At 39.2% G+C, this 20,750-nt stretch overlaps 1 protein-coding gene across 4 annotated transcripts in view; it reads right to left on the bottom strand.

Moving 5' to 3' along the window:
- kcnab1b (potassium voltage-gated channel subfamily A regulatory beta subunit 1b) overlaps nucleotides 1-20,750 on the bottom strand; it is a 75,247-nt gene that overhangs the window by 15,774 nt on the left and 38,723 nt on the right. For all 4 annotated transcript variants that reach the window (XM_028472162.1, XM_028472161.1, XM_028472163.1 and 1 more), the window contains 4 exons: nucleotides 12,647-12,726; nucleotides 12,129-12,173; nucleotides 6,449-6,493; nucleotides 4,642-4,685 (listed from right to left, as the gene is read on the bottom strand). In XM_028472162.1, the coding sequence (XP_028327963.1) occupies nucleotides 4,642-4,685; nucleotides 6,449-6,493; nucleotides 12,129-12,173; nucleotides 12,647-12,726 (214 nt within the window). The remainder of the gene's footprint in view (nucleotides 1-4,641; nucleotides 4,686-6,448; nucleotides 6,494-12,128; nucleotides 12,174-12,646; nucleotides 12,727-20,750) is intronic.

The raw sequence follows: 20,750 nt of genomic DNA on the forward strand, positions 1-20,750 counted from the left end.
AGGTAATTTGCATACACAGCCCGAGGCAGGTGAAAAACAAACTTATACCAATAAGACATTAAATAACAAATAAAAATAAAAATGTCTGTTTAAAAACCCGAAAACTAACTGAAACTGTATCGGGTGTTTACAAAACTAACTGAAACAAACTTGAATTATAGCAATAACGTCCTTTGTTTTTGTATTTGTGAATGTATTTTATTCATAAGCTTGTTAGGTTCATCTACTGTGTATATATATCGGGTTCTGTTGGTTTACGGCAGCGGTAGGGCACCTCATGGTCTGTGATGTCAGTGTTTTGAATACATTTTTTAAAAGGCCGTATCTATAGATACGCAGCGCCCCTCATTGCCCAGTTTAGGTCACGTGATAGGTGCACCACGTGAGTTAAAGTTCTGTCAGTTGTATTTTAGCTCATATTGATTTTTAGCTACCCCGCTAACCCTTTTATTTTAACCCTATCCCTAAGCCAGGAAATACCCTAAAACGTTTATTTTTGTCGGATATGTATTTTTGAAGGTGGAATTTGCCATTTTAAATATGTTAAAATGAAAAAATGAATTTGTTAAAAGTGGGATTCGACATTAGTAGATGGAAGAATTCCTCAGTGCGACGCCTTAGACCACTCGACCATCCTGACACTTTCTTTTGAAAACTACATTTCCTTTTCTATATGTTCTCATGATTTTGAGTATTGCACCTGACAAATACACCAACTTACAAAAAAAAAAACAACACTAAAACTAACAACAATAAAATAAAACTAACTCTAAAACTATCCATCCATCGATTTTCAGACCCACTTATTCCTGTTTTCAGGGTCGCGGGGTCTGCTGGTGCCTAGCTCCGGCTCATACTAAAACTACTAAAAATAAATTAAAACTAAGCATTTTCAAAAAAATAAAAATAAACTAATATAAAAAGAAAAACTGCTAAACACTAATAAAAACTAACTGAAATTAAAAATAACCTTGCTACGTACCAATGTGAAAAGTGGATGGATGGGTGGATTGACGGATGGATGGATGGATGGATGGATTGTTGATAAAGTACAATTTTGAGATATAACATAAGGATAGATTTTAGGATGAGTAATACCAAGAAGACCAAAACAATCTGCACATGTGCAGTGTTTCTTCTCCGTTATATAACTGACAGTTGGCAGAGGAATCAAACAATTTGAAGACAAGATAAAGGGCAAAGTCATCAAAGACTGAATGAAAGTCAAAGTCTTTGCATGTCGAACGAGAAACAGTTTGTTGTTTAATGACTTCCACACACAAAGATGAAAAGCACAAACACACGAGTGCAGGAGTAAAGCACAGCACGGTAATAAGAGACGCAAGGCAAAAGAGCATCCGTGCGTTCTCCACTAAGTGTCTGATGCCTGTAGATTAGTGCCAGAGGCTTCATCATCACCCACTAATCCGAGTCCTGAGTCCTGCTCTCCTCACTGCGGTTGGAACCACTTATTCCTTCTTCTGTCATTTGCACACCCACAACTCCAGAAACACCCATTACACAGAGCTGAATCTGCACCGTCATTGCCAGCAGTTTTCCACAGACTAATGGATTAGCTGGAGTGTGTGTGTGAGTGCGCGTGCACGCGTTTGAACTAAAAAAGACATCAACAATATATCTACTAAGTGTCTGTCAGTGCGAAAAAGGAAAACCATTCAATTCTTCTTGCTTTCCATGAAAGGTCTAATTAAATGTGAAGTCGAACATGCTTGCTACACGCTGCTGAAACGACCTTGACATTTTCCTCCTCTGTCGCCTCAGGGGTTGATCTGCATTTGGTCTCTGCTGATGGCAATGGCATTTTGACACCACATCATGTCCAGTAAATGTCACTTAAGCAATCAAACGATTCATTGACAGGCCTAAAGATTTAGTAATTAGGGGATAAAGGAATAGAGATTAGTGTCAGATAACATGTGACATTGTAGATTTCCCTTAGAGCCTCATCAGTGCTTCCTATCTTTCTCCTTTCAATCTTCTGTCCTTTTTGTTTCGACCATCTGTCCTCCTTATCTGGCCCTTTGGAGTGGACTTCACATCTTTTGTTTTGGGGGAAAAGTTGGAGAGGCTGTAGCGAATGTTAATGTGAGAGAGAGCTGAGTCACTGCGAAGGTGCATTGCGCTGTGTGTACTAGTGAGGGAACAGTTCTTGGAGTAAAGTCGGGAGATAGATAGATAGATAGATAGATAGATAGATAGATAGATAGATAGATAGATAGATAGATAGATAGATAGATAGATAGATAAATAGATATGTATTTATTTATTCAAACATATACAATACAATACAAAGAATAAACATTCATTTTAACAGCCAAAAATGAAATGGGCTGAAGCAGTAACTGCTTAAACAAACTTTGTTTCAATAGGAGCAAAATATTTTTTTTTTTTAAAGCGGCAGTATTATGAAATAAAATCACTTTACAATGGTTTTGTTGAAGTTGGATATAGTTCTGTTTTCTCCCTCCCTTGTTATTACTCATCTTGTAAAAAGTAGCTCCAAACGGGCGTTTTTTGCCCCCTTATGAGTCATAAGGTGGAAACTCAGATCGGAAACTCAGCCCGACCCGAGTTCGCGCTCGGCCCGGGCCTCATTGTCCCATTTTTCACTTTTTTTTTTAATCTCTATTACATTAATATTATTTTTTAATAAACACAAAAACACTTCTATGTTGTTGTGGTGTCATCTCTAAAGTGATTTCTGCTCGTAGTGGGACGGGATATTGACGGCGTTGTGTTGCGTTTAGTTGTTCAGCGTTCACATTCACTGAATATTATTTGCTGATTTTGCTCATTCCTCACTTGCTGCTGAAGCACAGGAAACAAATATGATTGCGTGCTTCAGTCAGGTCTGCGATCCACGCACGAGCCGCCCGGTCTGGTCTGCTATTCTGTAACGGAGTGTGTTCTATGTTCTGGTTATGTTCTACTTGTGTGTATTCAGTGGTTAACTGATGCTGAGATTTCCCATGGCCGTGAAGGCATCACGGTTACGTGCAGCGTTCTCTGCCAATGTGTGTCTTTGTTTACTTGTGTTCTGAGTGTTGATTGGCTGGGAGGCTGAGGAAAGGGTGGGCGTAAGTGAGGAAAAGAGTGAACAATTCTGTTCCCACGGTGGTGTGAGTGTATGACGATGTAAGACGGTTCTTTGTGTGATTGATTTTTTATTTTTGCCATGTTACTACGACCTCCATTAAAGCCTGTAAAACTGTGATAACGGCTCGAGTCACGTCATTATAATACCTTTTGGGCTGTGGTGCATGTGTGTGCGCCCCCCCCCTTTCTCCCCCCTTGCTGCACGAAGCACCTCGAAGTTCAATAAAATGATAATTTACGTCGTGTTTGCTTTGGGCTCGTGCTTACAATTCAAGTTAACGGGTCCGGGCTTCATGCCCGGGTTGAATCTGGTCGGGCTGGATTTTTTGGGCCTGATCTAACCTCTACGCTGAAGGCGTGCATGAAGGCCCAAAAAACAGCCTGTTTTTAGAAGTGTCATGAAAGTGACTTTTCAGAGGGCTAAAACTCCAGAAAACAGGCAAGTTTGGGAAAATAAACCTCATATACTATGTTGTTGGGGTTCTTGGAAAAAATGGAGATGGATGAAAAATAGCATAATACTGGACTCATTAAATTAAAAGTGATCATCAAGATCATTCCAAATTTTAACACGGTTAACAGAAATGCATCTTCTTTTAAAATTTGTTCTGAATTTGAATTTTTCTAAAATATAAACCCCTCTTTTCTTGGTTTAAAAAGTGATTCATTTCTTACACTGAATAAAATCTCTAACACTTTTAACCTTACTATATCAACATGTTTTATTGTTCCAGTTCGTTAGTAGGTGCCTGGAATTCCACTTTATGTATTATCCTTAGAGCTGATATCTGGAGTTTCTGAGAAATCTATGTTTATGTATGATTCTTTTGAAAAAATGAAAACGATTGTCGAGTGCGCCCAGCCAATAGGCTTCGACTTCCTGTTTTTGAGTCTGTCAATCAAAGTGAACTGTGCACGGAAACAAGGCCGCGCGTCACAACAGCAAACAGGTAAATATGATTTTGGCTCTTACCTGACCCATAGACCTATATCAATGCAACCCGATGCAACTTTGTTACGTTCCAGAAAAGTAGAGGCGTGGCTTCTGGTAGATTGGCAGAGGCAGTGGGAGGAAGTGGAGCTGTTTAAGGCGGGACATCGAGACGTTTCTCAGAAACTCCGGATATCAGCTTTAATGCTCTCTTTTGTAATTTGATTAATGGATCTACATATGTTTACCCCAGCTTTTTGAGCAATAGGCCAGGTAAGGCAGATCAAACTAAGTTCAAGCAAAAATGTTAGTGAAAGACTGAAACCTAATTGCTGAGTCACAGGAGGGGATGATTTAAAGAGGAGAACATGGTGATGCGAGAGCTTCTTAAGAAGACACCTCTGACAATGATTCATCTGTCAATTCTCAATGTATTACTAGATAAGACCGCTTTCAGATTCAGCAGTGTGCATGTTAGAAACCAGGAGATATGTGGATGGAAACATAGAGGGAGGTGGAAGAAGAATACAATGGAGCTGTGAGTGATGGGGGGTGTGAAGGACAAAGCAGAGGACACAAAATCAACTTCTTACCTTCGACTATGTGCTTTCTGTTGAGACCTCTTTCTGTCTCTGCTCTAAAAAAAAAGAGGAAAAAGTGCTGATCTTAAATAAGCATGACCACAACCAAGGCAGGTCTTTAAACACACCAAAGCAAAGTCTGCATTACAAATGACTGATGGATGCTAAACAGAATAGCAATGATTTAAGGCACACACTATCTCCCTGCAGCAGTAAAACTAATTGGGTTTGTTGCTTCTCAAAGTAAACAAAGCTTATTTTTATGACCATTAGTGATCTGCCAGTGGATACTTAATTAGTCTTTTTTGTTGTTGTACAGTTAAGGATAAATCCAGGAATAGGCACAAAAAGTTTGGATTATCATCAATGCTCATTGGAGCAGAGGTTAGCGAGCAGAACTTTGCAGAGTAAACGCAATAAAATTAGCAAGAAGTCACCCCACACTGGCATAGCATCATTGGAGCATCAGCTGACCAATAGCTGTCATGTAAAGAATCACTGCAGACACACTTTTTTTTTTACACTTTTTCCTGTAATCCCAGTTATTCCATGTGTTCTCCAGTGAAACTCGACTCAATTTCAGTCCAGTGATTTTGTCAGTTCATTGTTTTCAGATGAAACTTTTTCTCCCCTCTCCCAGTTTTCTCGATCACATCTACACCCATTGTGTGTGTGTTGTATTGACCCACCGATGCATTAACTGGGTGCTTTTATTGCCTGTTTTTGGTGTTCATCGTTGGGTCACATGGTCCACTTGGACCATGTGACCCAACGTGTCCGACCCACAGATCCATCATGGACCACTACTACCACTACTGACAGATAGCGTGTGTAACATTGTGTATCAAGGCTGTTTCTGTTGGTGAAATGCAGTAAAAAACACACAAGTGGAAAAAAAAGCAAGAAGTTGCTTTATTCAAAAGATAAGATGATTGTTGTAGAAGTATCTGATTAATGAACGCTATTTGTAAATAAACTGATAAAAGAGAGACGGATGTAACAATTGTGGCTCAAAAGTTTGGAAAAAAGTAAAAAGTAAATACAAAAAAATACACTTATTCAAATTATAGTGAGTGCTTAAAATCAATAAGTAAAAATGTAATCTTCATTCAAGTTTTATTGATAAGATGTTTCCTAATTTTGAATAATTTCTTAGATTAGAGGCTCCTGAAATGAACAGCATGTGTGGTATAGTAATATAGTTGTACAAACAATATTCACTGGCAAAAACTTCTGAATGCAGGCATCACAGCACAATATGTTGTTTCCTTTTAGAGGTGATGTTTAATGTGCTGAATCAGCAAATCTGCTCATTCCCAAATCATCTTGTCTTCTGTTCTTTTATACAAACTGTTTGTCTCTCTCCTTCCTTCATGTAACAGTCCAACCTGCCAGGAATTATGCTAGTTACAGAGTCCAAACCATGCTGTTTCTCAGTTTATGTGAAATAATCTGAGTTGGGCACGACAAGCCTCTCTCGCAATCTCACAGCTCACACAGTTAGGGGTTAAGCAGTTATTCTCAAAATCCATTTTGGTAAGAGACTGATTTTAAATACTTTAACAGGAAACATAAGAGGATAAAGATAAATGGAATTTACACAATCCCGACTTCAACGTTGGATTTCCATCAGATTAAAGGGAACCAGAATAAAATACATTCTGGCAGGAGCTTTACATCTGTGAGCGTAAGTACATCGACTTGTACAAAGAGACCAAATGTGACTATTGCAGACTCAGTGAAGACTACTATTGTTGTTATTTTTCAGACAGCCTAAATATTTGAATAAAAACATCCACAGAAGTTCATTTAGACTTACTTTCCTCCCCAGTAGAGCTTTGTGGTGATCACCAAACTGGATCTCCTGTGGAAAAACATAGGAGACGTTCACATCAAAATACCACATTAAGCTTTAACCCTCCTATCATCTTTTGGGGTCACTTTGACCCCATTCATTGTTTATCATCTTCATGTTTCATGACTTTTCCTAATTTGATGGGTACAATTGATGAAGCATAAAATGATCATGATGATATTTTTTCAATGTGCTGAACACATTGCACGCATTGTTCCTCTGGGGTCAATTTGACCCCGAGCTATTTTAGCTGTGTAAAACTTGATGATAATATTCTCGTGAAAACCTTCCACACCATGGGCCTGAATGTGTGTGTGTGTGTGTGTGTGTGCGTGCGTGCGTGTGTGTGCGCGCGTGTGTGTGCGTGTGTGTGTGTGTGTGTGTGTGCTACTTACCCACTGAGCGATAGACGGATATTGGATGTCTAGTTATTTTTTAGACCTAATTTCAATCGTCTAGATTCTGTCTATATTTAGACAGAATGTAGACATTGCACTTCAGTCCATTATTTGATGACTATTTATTAGTCTAGTCTAGTCTACATTTAGACATCTAAAAAACTTTCAGTTTTATACCCCTGGTAGACCAATTTTAGACTAGTTGTCTAACAAACATTTAGACATATAATAGTGGGTCCACCTGTCACAGTTGTACTGATATTTCCTACGATAACTCTAGAACTGAAAGTTTGACCTGAAGGTGGCGCTACAGAACAGGTCAAGGTTTCATCATCAAGGGGTTATTAATGTATTCAACAAATAAACAAAGTGCTTAGGGGTGACCCCAAGGGTAAAATGTGTTAGTAATATTTCAGGATAATAGGAGGGTTAAGTCTTTCCTTAAAGGTTTTTTTTCATTCCAAAGAAGTCTGTGGTTTGTCTTCATCATGAATGCGTGTCCATGAGAGCACAACCCAGTGTAACTATCACTGTTTGTTGTATTCAGCCAATCAGAAAGAATGATTTGGCTTCATTCCTTATCCATGGAAAGCCTGGTCTCAGAGGGACTGCCTGTCTGAAGCTCCTACAGTATAATGTCCTGCATGCGTGAATTATCAATAATTCAAACCTAGCGATAGGATGTAGACGGAGAGCTGCCATTGGTTTATATTATATAGTTTTGTGGGTTTATTCCTGGTCTTATTAAAAAAATGTACTGGGCAACTACGCAGTGTATTTAAAGGTAAAAGCTAAACTGTATCAATAAAGTGAATTTATGTAGAAAGTCAATTATAAATTATATTAGAAACGTCAGTGTGTTTTATTTTCTTCTCTATCTCTGACCTTCCAAATCTGTACCAGCTGCTCATAGTTTGTCATCCATCTTCAATGTATTTAGGATGAGTTTGGACTGACAGGTGGTCTGTGTATTGTCACTCTAACCATGACTATAGCTGTGTTTTCATTACAGTTTTTCACAAATTAAAAGTGATATTTCTAAATTTTGACAAAGCATAATTGCGCTTTGAACATATTTCCATTAAAGGCTGTTTGTGGGCACGAGCCTCGTAACTCTAGTGCAGGGGTCTGCAACCTTTACTCTCAAAGGAGCCATTTTGTCTAATCTCACCAGGATTAAAGTCCTTCTGGAGCCAAAAAAAAATACTTTCTCAATAAAGACAATACAGTGTATTAAATTCTCCAGTTCAAATCATATCGAAACATTTTATGTAAACAATATTTTTTTGAGTTAATGTATTTGAAGGGCTACAACACATGATCACGTTGGTCAACACATGCTAATTGATCATTTCTTGCAACATCAAGCATGCATATTAAACTAAATTAACTAAAATACATTATATTTTGTTCCTGAATATACTTTTTGTTAATTATCTTAGCAGGAATTTAAAATCCAAGGTTAGCCACAGGTGCAAATAAAGTTGATGGTCTGTCGAGGAAGGTGATTTATTTAGGTTAACAAATGGTTTTATCATAATTCTATTTGAAGTCAATGTCATTAATATTCAATACTCTGTGAGAAATAACAATTCATTATTTCAATTGTTTTTATTGTTTTTTAAAACTATAGGGAGCCATTGCAAAGAAGTGAAAGAGCCACGAGAGGCTCGAGAGCCGCAGGTTGCAGACCCCTGACCTAGTGAAATTTCATCCCGCTACACTTTGCTGCAGGAAGACGGCTCTGTATTCCGATGTTGTTTGCTGTCTAATATGGCAGTAATATTTTTCTTAAGTATAATGCTTAGAAATGTCCCGGTCTACACGTACCACGACGTGTTTTCTCAGAGAGAAAGACCAAGTACGTCTCGTCCTGTGAAATATAATTGCGGAAAAAGTGTTTCCGTAGCATTTTTGCAATACATTTGGATATGGAAACATCTGAAAAACCTCCTCATGAAAGCATAAAAACATTTTAGCAATATTTGAGTGTTTTTTTTCTTTTCTAAATCCAGGTGTTTCTATTACCAGTTTTAATTGCGCTATTGAGATTTTGTGCCTTTCCAAGGGTAATGGAAATCCAGCTTGTATAATAGTCAGACATCTATTCATGGTGAATCAATGCTCGTCTGGCTGTCAGGTTTTGTTAGCCTCTGTCCTGACCTGACATCCTTGTTTGTATAAGTAAACTGCTTTATGTTTATCTGTTCACTGTCACCTCTGCATGAGGGTGTAACTGTCTGTCATAGCGCCAGCCTCATCTAACAGGAAATAGATCATTGCATTTGAAGAGAAAGTCAATCATATTGGATTCCAAAGTCAGTAGCATGCATGGTTTTTCACCTTTCCTGTGAACAAATAGCTGTGAACCGCATTTTCATTTACCATGCTATGCAATATGCTGCAACATAACTGTGGACAATTTTCATTGCATCAAGTCAAAACCAGGAATGCCCCCAAACCCTTCGCTTATTACCAACTACTGTTTCCGATTGCAACAACAATTGTCTCAGTCGTGTTTTTTGAGGCAAATAAATGTTGAAAATCAGCTTCCACATTATGCACAATAGTTAGTGGTTAATTGATTGTTTTTCAAAAGATGTTATACAATGGTTAGTGACATGCTAACCACTTCTGCTGTTATACGATGATAATGTAAAACAATATACTAATTGATAAAGGTGGGACAACATATTGGGTGAAGATATTGCAATAATAAAACATCAAAAGATGTATGTTCGGGACTGTCCAAAACGAATTAACTATTGGACAAATATACAAGATGAAATTAAAAATTGTCCCGGCATTGAAATCCCATTAGAGCCAAATTTCATAATATTGGGAATTTTCCCTAACAATATAAGTAAATGGTAACACATTTCTACCTAAAATATTAGTTTTAACTGCTAAGAAAATGATTACGGTCTCTTGGCTCAAACCTCAACACCCCACTATTACTGTGTGTACCATATGGAGCAAATAACAGCAAGACTGTAAATGAAACTTGATGTATTCAAAGATACATTTTGGATAATTGATTTGCTTAGATTACTAGATTTTAAAAAAAAGAAGATACATGTGTATATGAAATGTTTATTTTCACTGTAACTGTCTATTTTATGAATTCAGTGTATATAATTGTACCTACGTTTTATCTGATAGATATTACTGGATTCTTCTTTATTGTTGTATTTGACCCGTATTGAAGATTTCCAATAAAAATAAGGTAGAAAGAAGAAAAAAAAAGATGTATGTTCAAGGGTATTGGTATCGATGGGATATAAATATGTCCAGAGTTAAAGTTAAATAAAAGCATGTTTATTTTTTTAAGTGCAATTTTATCCTATTTCTAAAATGACTGTATCGTTATCACAAGTCCATTATCAGTGTCACTGCCTGATCTTTTCAGATCCACGCGTCTACATCTGGTCGGCCTTATCTACGGCAGTTTGTGTACTATTTAAAAGGTTGAAACCCTGCTATTTCAAAAATAATTAGAAATTCATATTTTGTGTGAATGCCGATTTATTTAGGTTTTTATTTTATTTTCTGTTTGGTTTTTGGTTGTCAATGTTGTGTTTTGATCTGTTTTTGTATATATTGTCTTGCGGTGTTTTTTATTTTTTAGTCTTTTTTTTTTTAATTAACAATTTAAAACACCATAAAAACAGTCACATACTTACATGTGTACTATCAAAATAATTATAATAATATAATTATAATTATAATAATAATGTTTAATAAAATTGTATGGTCGGTTTTTATTCAAATATCACGTAGGAGCTCTGTCGTAAAGATTGCGAATGAAGGAAGCGACGTAGTCTACGTGCCTGCATTGAAAGTATCAGGTCCGTGAAAGTATCGGGTACTGACAATCACATATCGTATTGTGAAAAATCATCCCACCCCTGCTAATTGACGTTTAAAGCCTTATACAGTATATTGTGCCATCTAACGTCTATATGAGATAATAATAGTGCTTTTAAGACAAGGAAATTAAAATAAGTCAGCTGGAATTGTATTGATAACCATCTTTTGGAATTGCACACATTTTTTTTTACAAGATATTTGATGTTTTTTTTTCTGAATATATATATATTTATAATTGCTATCAGTATTTCATACACATTTTTCTAACTATTGAGGAATTAACTCTTATTCACATATTTGATAGGGGTGTTCCGCTCCGATACTGATATCGGATATCGGTCTGATATTATAGGATTCAAAATTTGGGATTCTCCAATGTATAATTATTATTATTGTTTTTTTTTTTCCCAATTCATTTTTTTTAATTTATTTTATTCAGTTGCAGAATACTGTAGATATTATGGAGATATCGAACATCGGATATCGGTCCGATATTATCGGATTCAAATTTTGGGATTCTCCGATTTATTATTATTATTATTATTATTATTATTATTATTATTATTATTATTATTTTCCCCCCAATTCATTTTTTTATTTATTTTATTCAATTGTAGAATACTGTAGATATTATGTTGAAGGTTAAAATGTATGTAACCAATTGATTAATAATAAATGGGTCAGTTTTTCTCATACCTACTGTTGCTGACTATTGCTCTTTGTTTGAGTAACATCACTTGATCAAGTCTTTTCTTATTACTTTTCTATTAAATAAAAAAAAAAAGTATGCATGATTCATGCTGATATCGGATCAATATCAGTATTGGCCGATACACATGGCTGCAATATCGGTATCATATCGAAAATGAAAAAGTTGTATCGGGACATCCTTAATATTTGATTTGATATTTGCATTTAATTTCATTTTCATGGATCAGTTTAGTTCTGTTTAAAGACGACAGCACCAGCTCCCATTGTGAGGCTGAGGAAGCCAGAACATTACTGCACTTTAGTTGTGAGAAAAGTGGTAACACCAGCTGTGAACAAAGCTGTAATGCCCAACATCAAACTCTGACTTCACTAATGCTCTCGTGACAGAATGAGAGCAAATTCCTGCAGCCCGTCTCCAAAGTCCAGCAGAAAACTGTCCCAGCAGAACAGACGCCTGTTAGTCCGTGAGCAATAAATAAAAACAAACACTTCAAATATATAATGTACCAACAACATCCCAGTAACATAAATTATAACACAATAAAGATATGTCTTTAATTTATTTTTGTTTGAATTCAAAATGTGTTGTAGTTTTATAATTTCAGAGATACTAGAACTAGATTTCAAAGGATGTGTTTTCGTCCTGATAAAACACAACACTTCACCTCCAGCACTTCTTCTTTATGATGTTCCCCAGGATTATTTCTGCTCTGTGAAGATAGAAAAACAAAAGAGATGATCAGACTGGATGCTATCTCTCCTACAGCAAAACAGCTCCTGTGTTATCTTTCACACATCTGCAGCATGACTGCTCTGTTAAAAAGAGGAGGGGTAAAAAAAAAAAAAAGACAGAGTGCCTGAATTTCACCAACAACCTTGAAATAAGTAATTATCCTTGCATCGCTCCAGGGTGTCCCACTTTACTCGTGAAGATAATGTCTTGGCATATGAAGTTAGACTGAGTGCAGGACACCACAGTTACTGTAGTTTAAGAATAAACTGATGAAAAATGGCCCGTGAGCCTTAGTTACTGTGTATTTTGTCTTCCTGTGTGGTATAGTTTCTGGTCGGGGGTTAAAACCAAGTTAATATCTCCTGACGCTTTGGTAAAATGGCTGATGAGTCTCTTTAAGAAAAAGCTCCGTGCAAGTGAGACTGGAAGCTAATGGAAGACATCACTCACTTTCCCCCAGAGTAGACCTCAGCTGTGTCGAAGAGATTGACCCCGCTATCGTAGGCGATGGTCATCAGCTGCTCTGCCACCTGTTACAGACAGAGAACATTTTACATCATAAACCTCAGTGTGATTTCATCCAGTGCCATTAACATTACCCAAATTACAAAATGGCTTGTTTTTTCCTCCAGCTGACACATTGTACAATGGATGCCATCAAGAAAACTGTAGTTTCTACAACTACAAATTTGTAATAAACCTTTGACCCTTATCACATATTTACTGTACTGAGCCCCTATTGTGTGCTCACATAAAGGTTCCACGCGAGCATGTGAAACTATGTGCATAAAAGTAGTTCTAAGGAGTACGTAATAGTTTTAAGCGTGCACGTAAAATGTTTTACGTGCGCGCTTATAAACGTCAGTCATCAGGCTCCGTGCTCTGCTCGTAAGGAGTTAATCATGTTAGAGGATCTCGTAAAGCTTTATTTCAACATTAGGGTTAGGGTTAAAAATGACCCTTATGTGCTCGCTTACGCAATACTAATATCACGTTTTCATGTGTAACTTTTACGTGAGCACGCAATAATAATAAAAAAAAAAAAAAAGTCCTTGCACCTTACGCAAACACGTATTAGTATCACGTGCTTGCGTAAAACCTTTACGTGAGCACGCAATAAAAATATCTGTATGCATTTAGGGGCTCCGTACATATTATTCTGGAGTAGAAACTAAATCATGTTGGCTCCTCTCTCTTGCTGTCTATTTTTTTTTGTGTGTGATGGTATGTCTTTGCAGTGTCGGGGCAGCCATTTGTTGTCCTTGGATGAGGATTTTCCTGAAGGCTGAATTAAGGAGTAGAATGTGTCATTTCCCTGATAACTCTTGACAAGGACAAATAGAGCTTGCTGCTTGGCCTTCATAGAGTCCAAAGAGACTGTTGGCTGGATTGGACAGTGGAAACCACATTTTTAGTCAATTTCCTTTAAGTTGTATTTAAGGGTGCAAGGAAATACATTACTCTGAGCAACAATATATACAGTATATACCGGTCAAATGTTTTAGAACACCACACTTTCTCCAGTTTTTTTTACTGAAAAATATTCAGTTTATTGTGTCGTTGCACTCTGAAATGAAAGCATAGAACAAATAAGCAATTTGAGTTGAAAAAGAAATCACGGAATCCATGAACAATACTGTTCACCCAGGGACGGTGCTACACTAAGGCTAGGGGGCGCTCTAGCCACGGTAGGAATTTGTGTAGCCCCAGTTGAGCCACGAGCATTTTATTTTAATATTTAAAAATATTTTTATTATAATTTATTGAGTTCAAAACAAAAAGTTCACAAGTAGGCGTTCTGTTCAAATCCATTTACTGCTTCTACCCCATTCAATGTGGTGACCATTTATTGACATACCCTATCGTGTGTGTGTGTGTGTGTGTGTGTGGGGGGGGTTGTGAGGCGGAGGGGAGGAAGAAATTTTTTTCGCGCATCTTTTTAGGGTGAGCTAGCAGTACATTGCAATGGATCATTTTGTTATTAAGAAGAAAAGACTGACCGTAGACGTATAAAATGAAGAACAAAATCCACCAGTCTCCCAGGGAGCCAAAGAAGAAGAGGATCATTCAAAAAATGAATCAGAGAGGGACACCTGTGAACCAGGGCCTGACATCACTGCTGGCTGCTCTACAGGCCACGCTAGGTGCACTGCTGACCTTAACACTAGAACCAAGGTAGCCTCTTCTTCGGCGTTATCCAGCCACAAAAGTTGGACAGCAGGATCGTTACTTCAACCGTAGATGGTATGAGAATATTCTATTTCAAAGGACTGTGTTTTCTGCTTTTCATGCCGCCATTTTCAATGTCCAGGAAGCCATGGAGAGAAGGCAGCATTTATCCACAATGGGTACCACAACTGGAGAAAGGCGACAACTTCATTTAAGATACACAATGCCAGTATGGAGCACAAGTATGCTATGGTTGTATGGAATAAGTGGATTATTCAGAAAGCGTCTGGCTCAACTTTATGTAATACTGTGTGATGGACATGCAAAAATAGTCTGAGAGAACAGAGAGTATGTGAGAGCAGTTGTGGAGTCATTGCGCTTCACTGCATACCAGGGACTTTCACAGAGAGGAGACATAGAGAATGACACGGCTGTCAACCAGGGAAACTTCCTTGAACTTTTACAAATAACAGGCAAATTTGACAAGACAGTTGCACAGAAAATAGCAGACAATCCGAAAAATGCAAAGTACACACATCATGATATACAGAATGAAATTCTGGACATTATGGCAAATATGATTAGGGATCAGATAAGTAGTGAAATACAAGATGCTGAAATATTTGCTTTGATGGTAGATGAGAGTAAGGACCTTAACAAAAACAGAACAAGTGTCTGTGGTGGTGCACGACGTGAAATATGTTAGTGTTGTAGAATAATTTTCTCCATTTTACACCAGCTGATGGTTTAGATGTGGAGTCACTTTTCGCTACGTTCAAAGACACGCTGAGTAAATGTAACAGTGATCACACCGCCTGCATTGCTCAGTGTTATGACGGGACTGCCGTAATGTCAGGTGTTCACAACGGGGTCCAGGAGAAATTCAGAGAAGAGGTCCCTCAAGCAATCTACATTCATTGCCATGCACACCATGCCATGTAAAGCCAGCGGGGGATTTTTTTGTTATAATGCATGACTACTACTGTATGACTTCTTCAAGTTTTTCATGGGGTAATTTGTCCATGCCCACTTTATTAATAAGCAAAGGGTGCTCGAGCCTTCTCAGCAACCCACTGAACTGAAGAAACTGTCCGATACATGCTGGTCCTGCCAGTACAACTCACTGTGGGCAGTGCAAAAAAACCTTCCTTCCATTATTGCGACTTTAAATGACATTAAAGCTTAGCCAAATCCACACAGATCAAATGACGCACGGTTATTAATTTTACTCATTGATGCTGAATTCATCCTCCATCTTCTCTTATTTGAGGATCTTTTTCGCACAGCAAAGTTCCTGTCAGACACGCTGCACTCCCCTGATTTATTGCTGGAGACAGCCACGGACCTCGTGCACTGGGTCATCATGAGCCTAATTGAAAAGCGCACAGAGAAATCTTGGAGCAACTTATGGAGCAAGGCAGAGGCCGTGTGCACAAAGGTCGGTGTTGTAAAACCGTCTCAGCTCCCACAAGAAAAGAGACAACCCAACATCCTCGTCATCTACAGGACTATCTAGTTGAAGCTCCATGTCAATCATCCATGGTATTCTCAGACGGACTCCGAACATCATCATTATGCCTTGTCATTGACTGACTAGTGAATGAAATGAGACGACGATTTTCAACAGAAGCAGGTGCAGTTTTCATTGGCACGTCAGCCCTCAACCATAAAAATCTCACATTCCTTAAAAAGGAAAGCCTTGAGCTCATGGCGCTGTTTTATGGGATTAAAAAAGACAACCTACTGGCTGAAGTGCACCAAACGCACAGACTCTTGGAACGTAAAGAAGAACAAGGTGAAATTGTCCATGGTTAAACTATACAAAGACTCATTTGAGGACCTCTACAAACTTTTATGGATTTCCGTCACGCTGCCTGTCATCTCCGCTTTATGTGAGCGCAGTTTTTACACCATGCGGCACTTTAAAATATACCTGAGGACCAAAATGGCAAACCCTCGACTCAGAAATCTTGCTTGCCTGTCAATACATGCATAAAAAACCAAGGCCTTGGATGAACAGAAGATTATCGAATCATTTGCACTCAATCACAACAACAGACGCATTGTTCTCATATAAAACAAGGGTGATTATTCGACCAAATTCAGTTAAAACTATATTTATACCAAACATGCTGTGATGCATAGCTTCTTTTATTGAATTTTTTTTTTTTAATTTATTTTTTGACTTGTCTGCACATGCTGTCAATGGTCAACACTACAAGAAGTGAAATCATTATGAGACAGCAATGCATGTTTTGTTATTGCAAATAAATAAATTAATTTATTTTATTGCTTAATTGTGACCATCACCAGCCCTCCTTAAGGAAGGGTAAGAAACATTTTAATATAGGGAGGATATTAAAAGGGAGAGCAGTGTTACACCTAGGTGAAGGGGGAGGGGGAAGGCAGGAAATCAAGGCAGGGAATAGAAAGGGTGGGGAAGAATCGATTATTTTACAGTGAGAGTGAGATGTGAAGTTGAAGTTGAACATATTGTGCTTTTTATGTTGTGTAATCAAGCCAGTCTGGTGACAAGTGTGAAGCTTAGCTTTAATGGTGGTGGCTGTGGACAGAGGGAAGGAGTGAGTGGTAGTACCTGATGGTATTTGGGATCAACGTGTCTAAAGTTAAGCCCAGTACGAGTTTTATCCCACATCCCAAGGCGCACCAGTGCATCGTAGACCAGTGTATTGTCATGTTCTGTTGGGTCTTTGTTTATTCTGAGTCTTGTCTGTGTTTCAGGTGTTCCTGCTTGTGGCTCCACCTCCCAGTGATGTCTGTGTGCTTGGTGGGTGATTGATTAGCTCCCTCATGTGTTCATCCAGGTGTGGCCCATTCCTAATCAGGCCTCCTCCACTATATAACTGAGTGCGTGGTCACAGTGTGATTGTTGGTTCGTTCGCTGTTGTCTCCCTCCACGTGTGCTGTCATTCCTGTTCTTGCTTCCTGTTCCTGCTCCCCTGTTTTTTGGATTTTGAGTTTAGATTTTGGAATTTTTGCTTTACTATTAAACATGGACTGGTTCCGCGAACGAAATGCCTCTGTCCTGCCTCCATCTCTTCGTGCATTTAGGTCCACACCCACAGCAGACCGTGACATGTATGTGCAAAAACCGCTACTGCAAACCCGGGAGCCGCCCCGGGCCCGCAGATGCAGCCGGGCCCGCAGAAAGAGTGGGGACCAAGGAGCCCCAGGACACTCCCCCGGGCCGAGCAGCCCCCCAGACGCCCCGAGATCCCAGGCCGAGAAGCAGCCACCGTCCCCCACACACACATCCGAGAAAGCCCCAAGGAGCCGAGCACCCAGTGCATCCTGCCACAGACCCCAACCCCAAACCTTAAGCCCCCCTCCGCCAGCAATAGCACCCCCCCATGAAGTGCTATTAAAAAAAAAGGTGGACCTTTGTGTATATATGTATATGTGGTGCAATAGCTCTGGAGGGTGGAAGTGATAGTCCCACCCTCCGGGGGATGGTGTGTTGAGGTGTAATTAAAATTGCAGGGATTAGTAGGGCAGCCAGAGGTGGGGGTTCCGCACCCGCGCCACTACTTATTGTCTGGTATCAGATCGGCCCGTCCACATGACGGGCCACCGGAGAAGGTAGACGGCGCAGACGGGCCCTGCGAGCCCCAGGGACGAGGGACCCGCCCCGCGACACCCCCCGAACCATGCCGGCCACACGGCATACGGCGGGACTCCCCACCCCCCAGGCGCAGCTGGGCACCAACCACATTTCCCAGTGGTCCCCGCTTCTTTTATTGAAAAAAAAAAAAACAATCTCCCAATAAAAGTAATAGTTTTGAAAAAAAATCACAAATTCTCAGCACCCCCACATATTAATCCCGCACCCCTCAGCACCGGGAGAGAAAAAATCCTGGCGCCACATACCCATTCGTTATGGGGATGTGATTTTTGGCAAAATGTTTCTGGGACCAATATCCACATCTTTGGAAAATGACCCCAGGATTCCTTTCAACTACAGGGATAGATGTGTGTAAATTATATTCTTCATTGATAAACTGCAGGCCGGTTGACCATCTCGAGAGAACGAGTGTACTATTAAGCCATTAAGTCTCTATATCAAAAACCTGTGGCCTGCGTTCAGGTTAATGATTATATAACAGGATGTTTTCCGCAACAGTATGGTGTTAAACGTTTTGTCTCCAACATCATTTTCTATTTACATAAATTATCTAGCTTTACAGATTAAAACCTCTGATATTGGACTTAAAATTGAGGATAAAAATGTAGGAATATTACTATATGCGGATGATGTGGTGTAAGTTTTTTAGATAACGCTGGACATTGTTGCAGAATGCTGCTAGAAGTGGAGACTTGTGGTAAATCAAGCCAAAACACAAGTAGTACCTTCTGGAAAAGAATCTGCTGAATGAAGCTCTGTTGTTTTTAGTCTTGGTTCATTGGTGCTGTCATATACTGATCATTACAAATATATTGGTTTGACATTAGATGAACACATGACATCAGTATTAAATAAAGCTAAACACTGTTAATATTGGACTTCAGACTTCTACACAGCTCAATAACTCATGTGTATGGCCAATGTCTGATTGTTGCTCTGGTGTTTGGGGGTCCCAGGAGCAGCAGAGTTCTAATTCTATACATTACAGAGCAATTCTGGCCTTCTTGGGAGTTCATAAAGTCACATTCTTTAGTGGAGATATGGGATGGGAGCCTCCAAATATAAGACACAAATGTGAAATGCTGCGGCTTTTGAATAGAGTTGTGAGGATGTTTGATCAGAGACTCAAAAAGATTTTTAATGGGGATGTTTCTCATTGTCATCCCTGGGCAAAAACTCGGAAAACTGTCTTTAAAGCAAATAAAATGTTCATTTTTCAAAATAAGTTATGTGTCATCCAGGACTTAAACGGCCTATACAACGAAGCTAGATAATTACAGGTACATTCTGGATTTATTCGCCGTCAGAGAGAATCTGTACTACGAAGACTGAGTTTCTTGCTCTCTTTGTCCCCAACATAATGTTTTATTATTCTATTCTAGATGTATATGATATACATGTGTAATATATTTAGTTAGGATGTAGTCTACTCTTGCCTCATGTAGGGGGAGATTGTGAGCCTAAAGATTAGTTTTCTACTGTACAGCATCACTGCAAATGATGGCAAGCTACTCTTCTTCTTGCGTATGTCTTAAGATCCTCAGCTCTGTTGCAGCAAGCCATTCCAGCGTCTCGTCGTCCAGGTTCAATAAGTCTAGGTTTGGTGGCCGGTGTTTGGGGCAGCTGGTCATGATGTGGTCAACAGTCTGTAGGGGGTCTCCACATTCACAGTGGGCACTGTCCGCAAGACCCATCTGAAACATCCCACAATTGTCCTCAGGCGATTGAGAGTCGTCTACTTTTTTTTTTTTACCTTTGTCTGCACATGCTGTCGAAGGTTAACACTACAAGAAGTGCAATCTTTTAACTGCTTTTGGATTGGTGCTTGCCAGGGACATCTGTGGGGTCCTCAATCTAGGGGTGGAGCCTTGATGTTCTATTGCTCTCCACTGCTCCTGCCATCTTGCCTTGACCCAGGAAGCTCTGCTGGGCATGTATGGTAAATGAGCACCGGGATTTTAGGCGCTTGCGTTGCGGTCTCTCCGTGATGGTCTTGGGGAGGGGGTGGGATTCACTCATCTGTGTATTCCGTGCAAGAGCCAGCATAGCTCCTTCTCGTCTGACCTCGGCTGGGGTGATTCCAGCTAGGACAGGTAGTTGGTGGGTTGGGGTGGCTCGTAGGCATCCAGAGACCGTGCGGAGGGCATTGTTGAGGGCAGTGTCAAGTGTGGAAAGCTACTATCTTGGTCAATGGTTAGTAAAGTGCAACCATTCAGTTATTTTACTAATGAAAATTTTCTCTGGAATTGGCATATGAGTAATAAGTTAAGGTGCAAGTATAAAAACTATTTTTTTCTTCTTTAGTAGTAGGACATAAAACTGTGATCCTCTCTGAGCAGCCAAATAATCCAACCTGTTGAGAGCTCCTTTTGGAATCAGATAATGTGCACCAAGATGTGAAGTCCATATGGGGTCAATCAAAACCCAAACTCAGCTGTTGTATTCATATCTTGGCCTTTTTGTTGCTTTCTGGCACAGTGCATTATCTCCCCATCTCCACTCAGATGGTTGGTGTTAGCTTCTGCCACAGGGCAGCATCATCAAAGGACAATATTTTGGGAATAAATCTGGAAACAATCAGCAGTTAAAAAAAATTAACTTGACAAGAGATCTGTATTTATGGCAGATTGGGTCCCACAATGATTTAGCAACTTGCATCACATTATAAAAGTGCTTTGATATGACAGATGCTTTAGCTCTCGATTGGCAGTTATAGTGCTTAATACCATTAGTAAAATACCG

Source organism: Gouania willdenowi, chromosome 17, assembly GCF_900634775.1.
Source record: "Gouania willdenowi chromosome 17, fGouWil2.1, whole genome shotgun sequence".
Lineage (NCBI taxonomy): Eukaryota > Metazoa > Chordata > Actinopteri > Blenniiformes > Gobiesocidae > Gouania > Gouania willdenowi.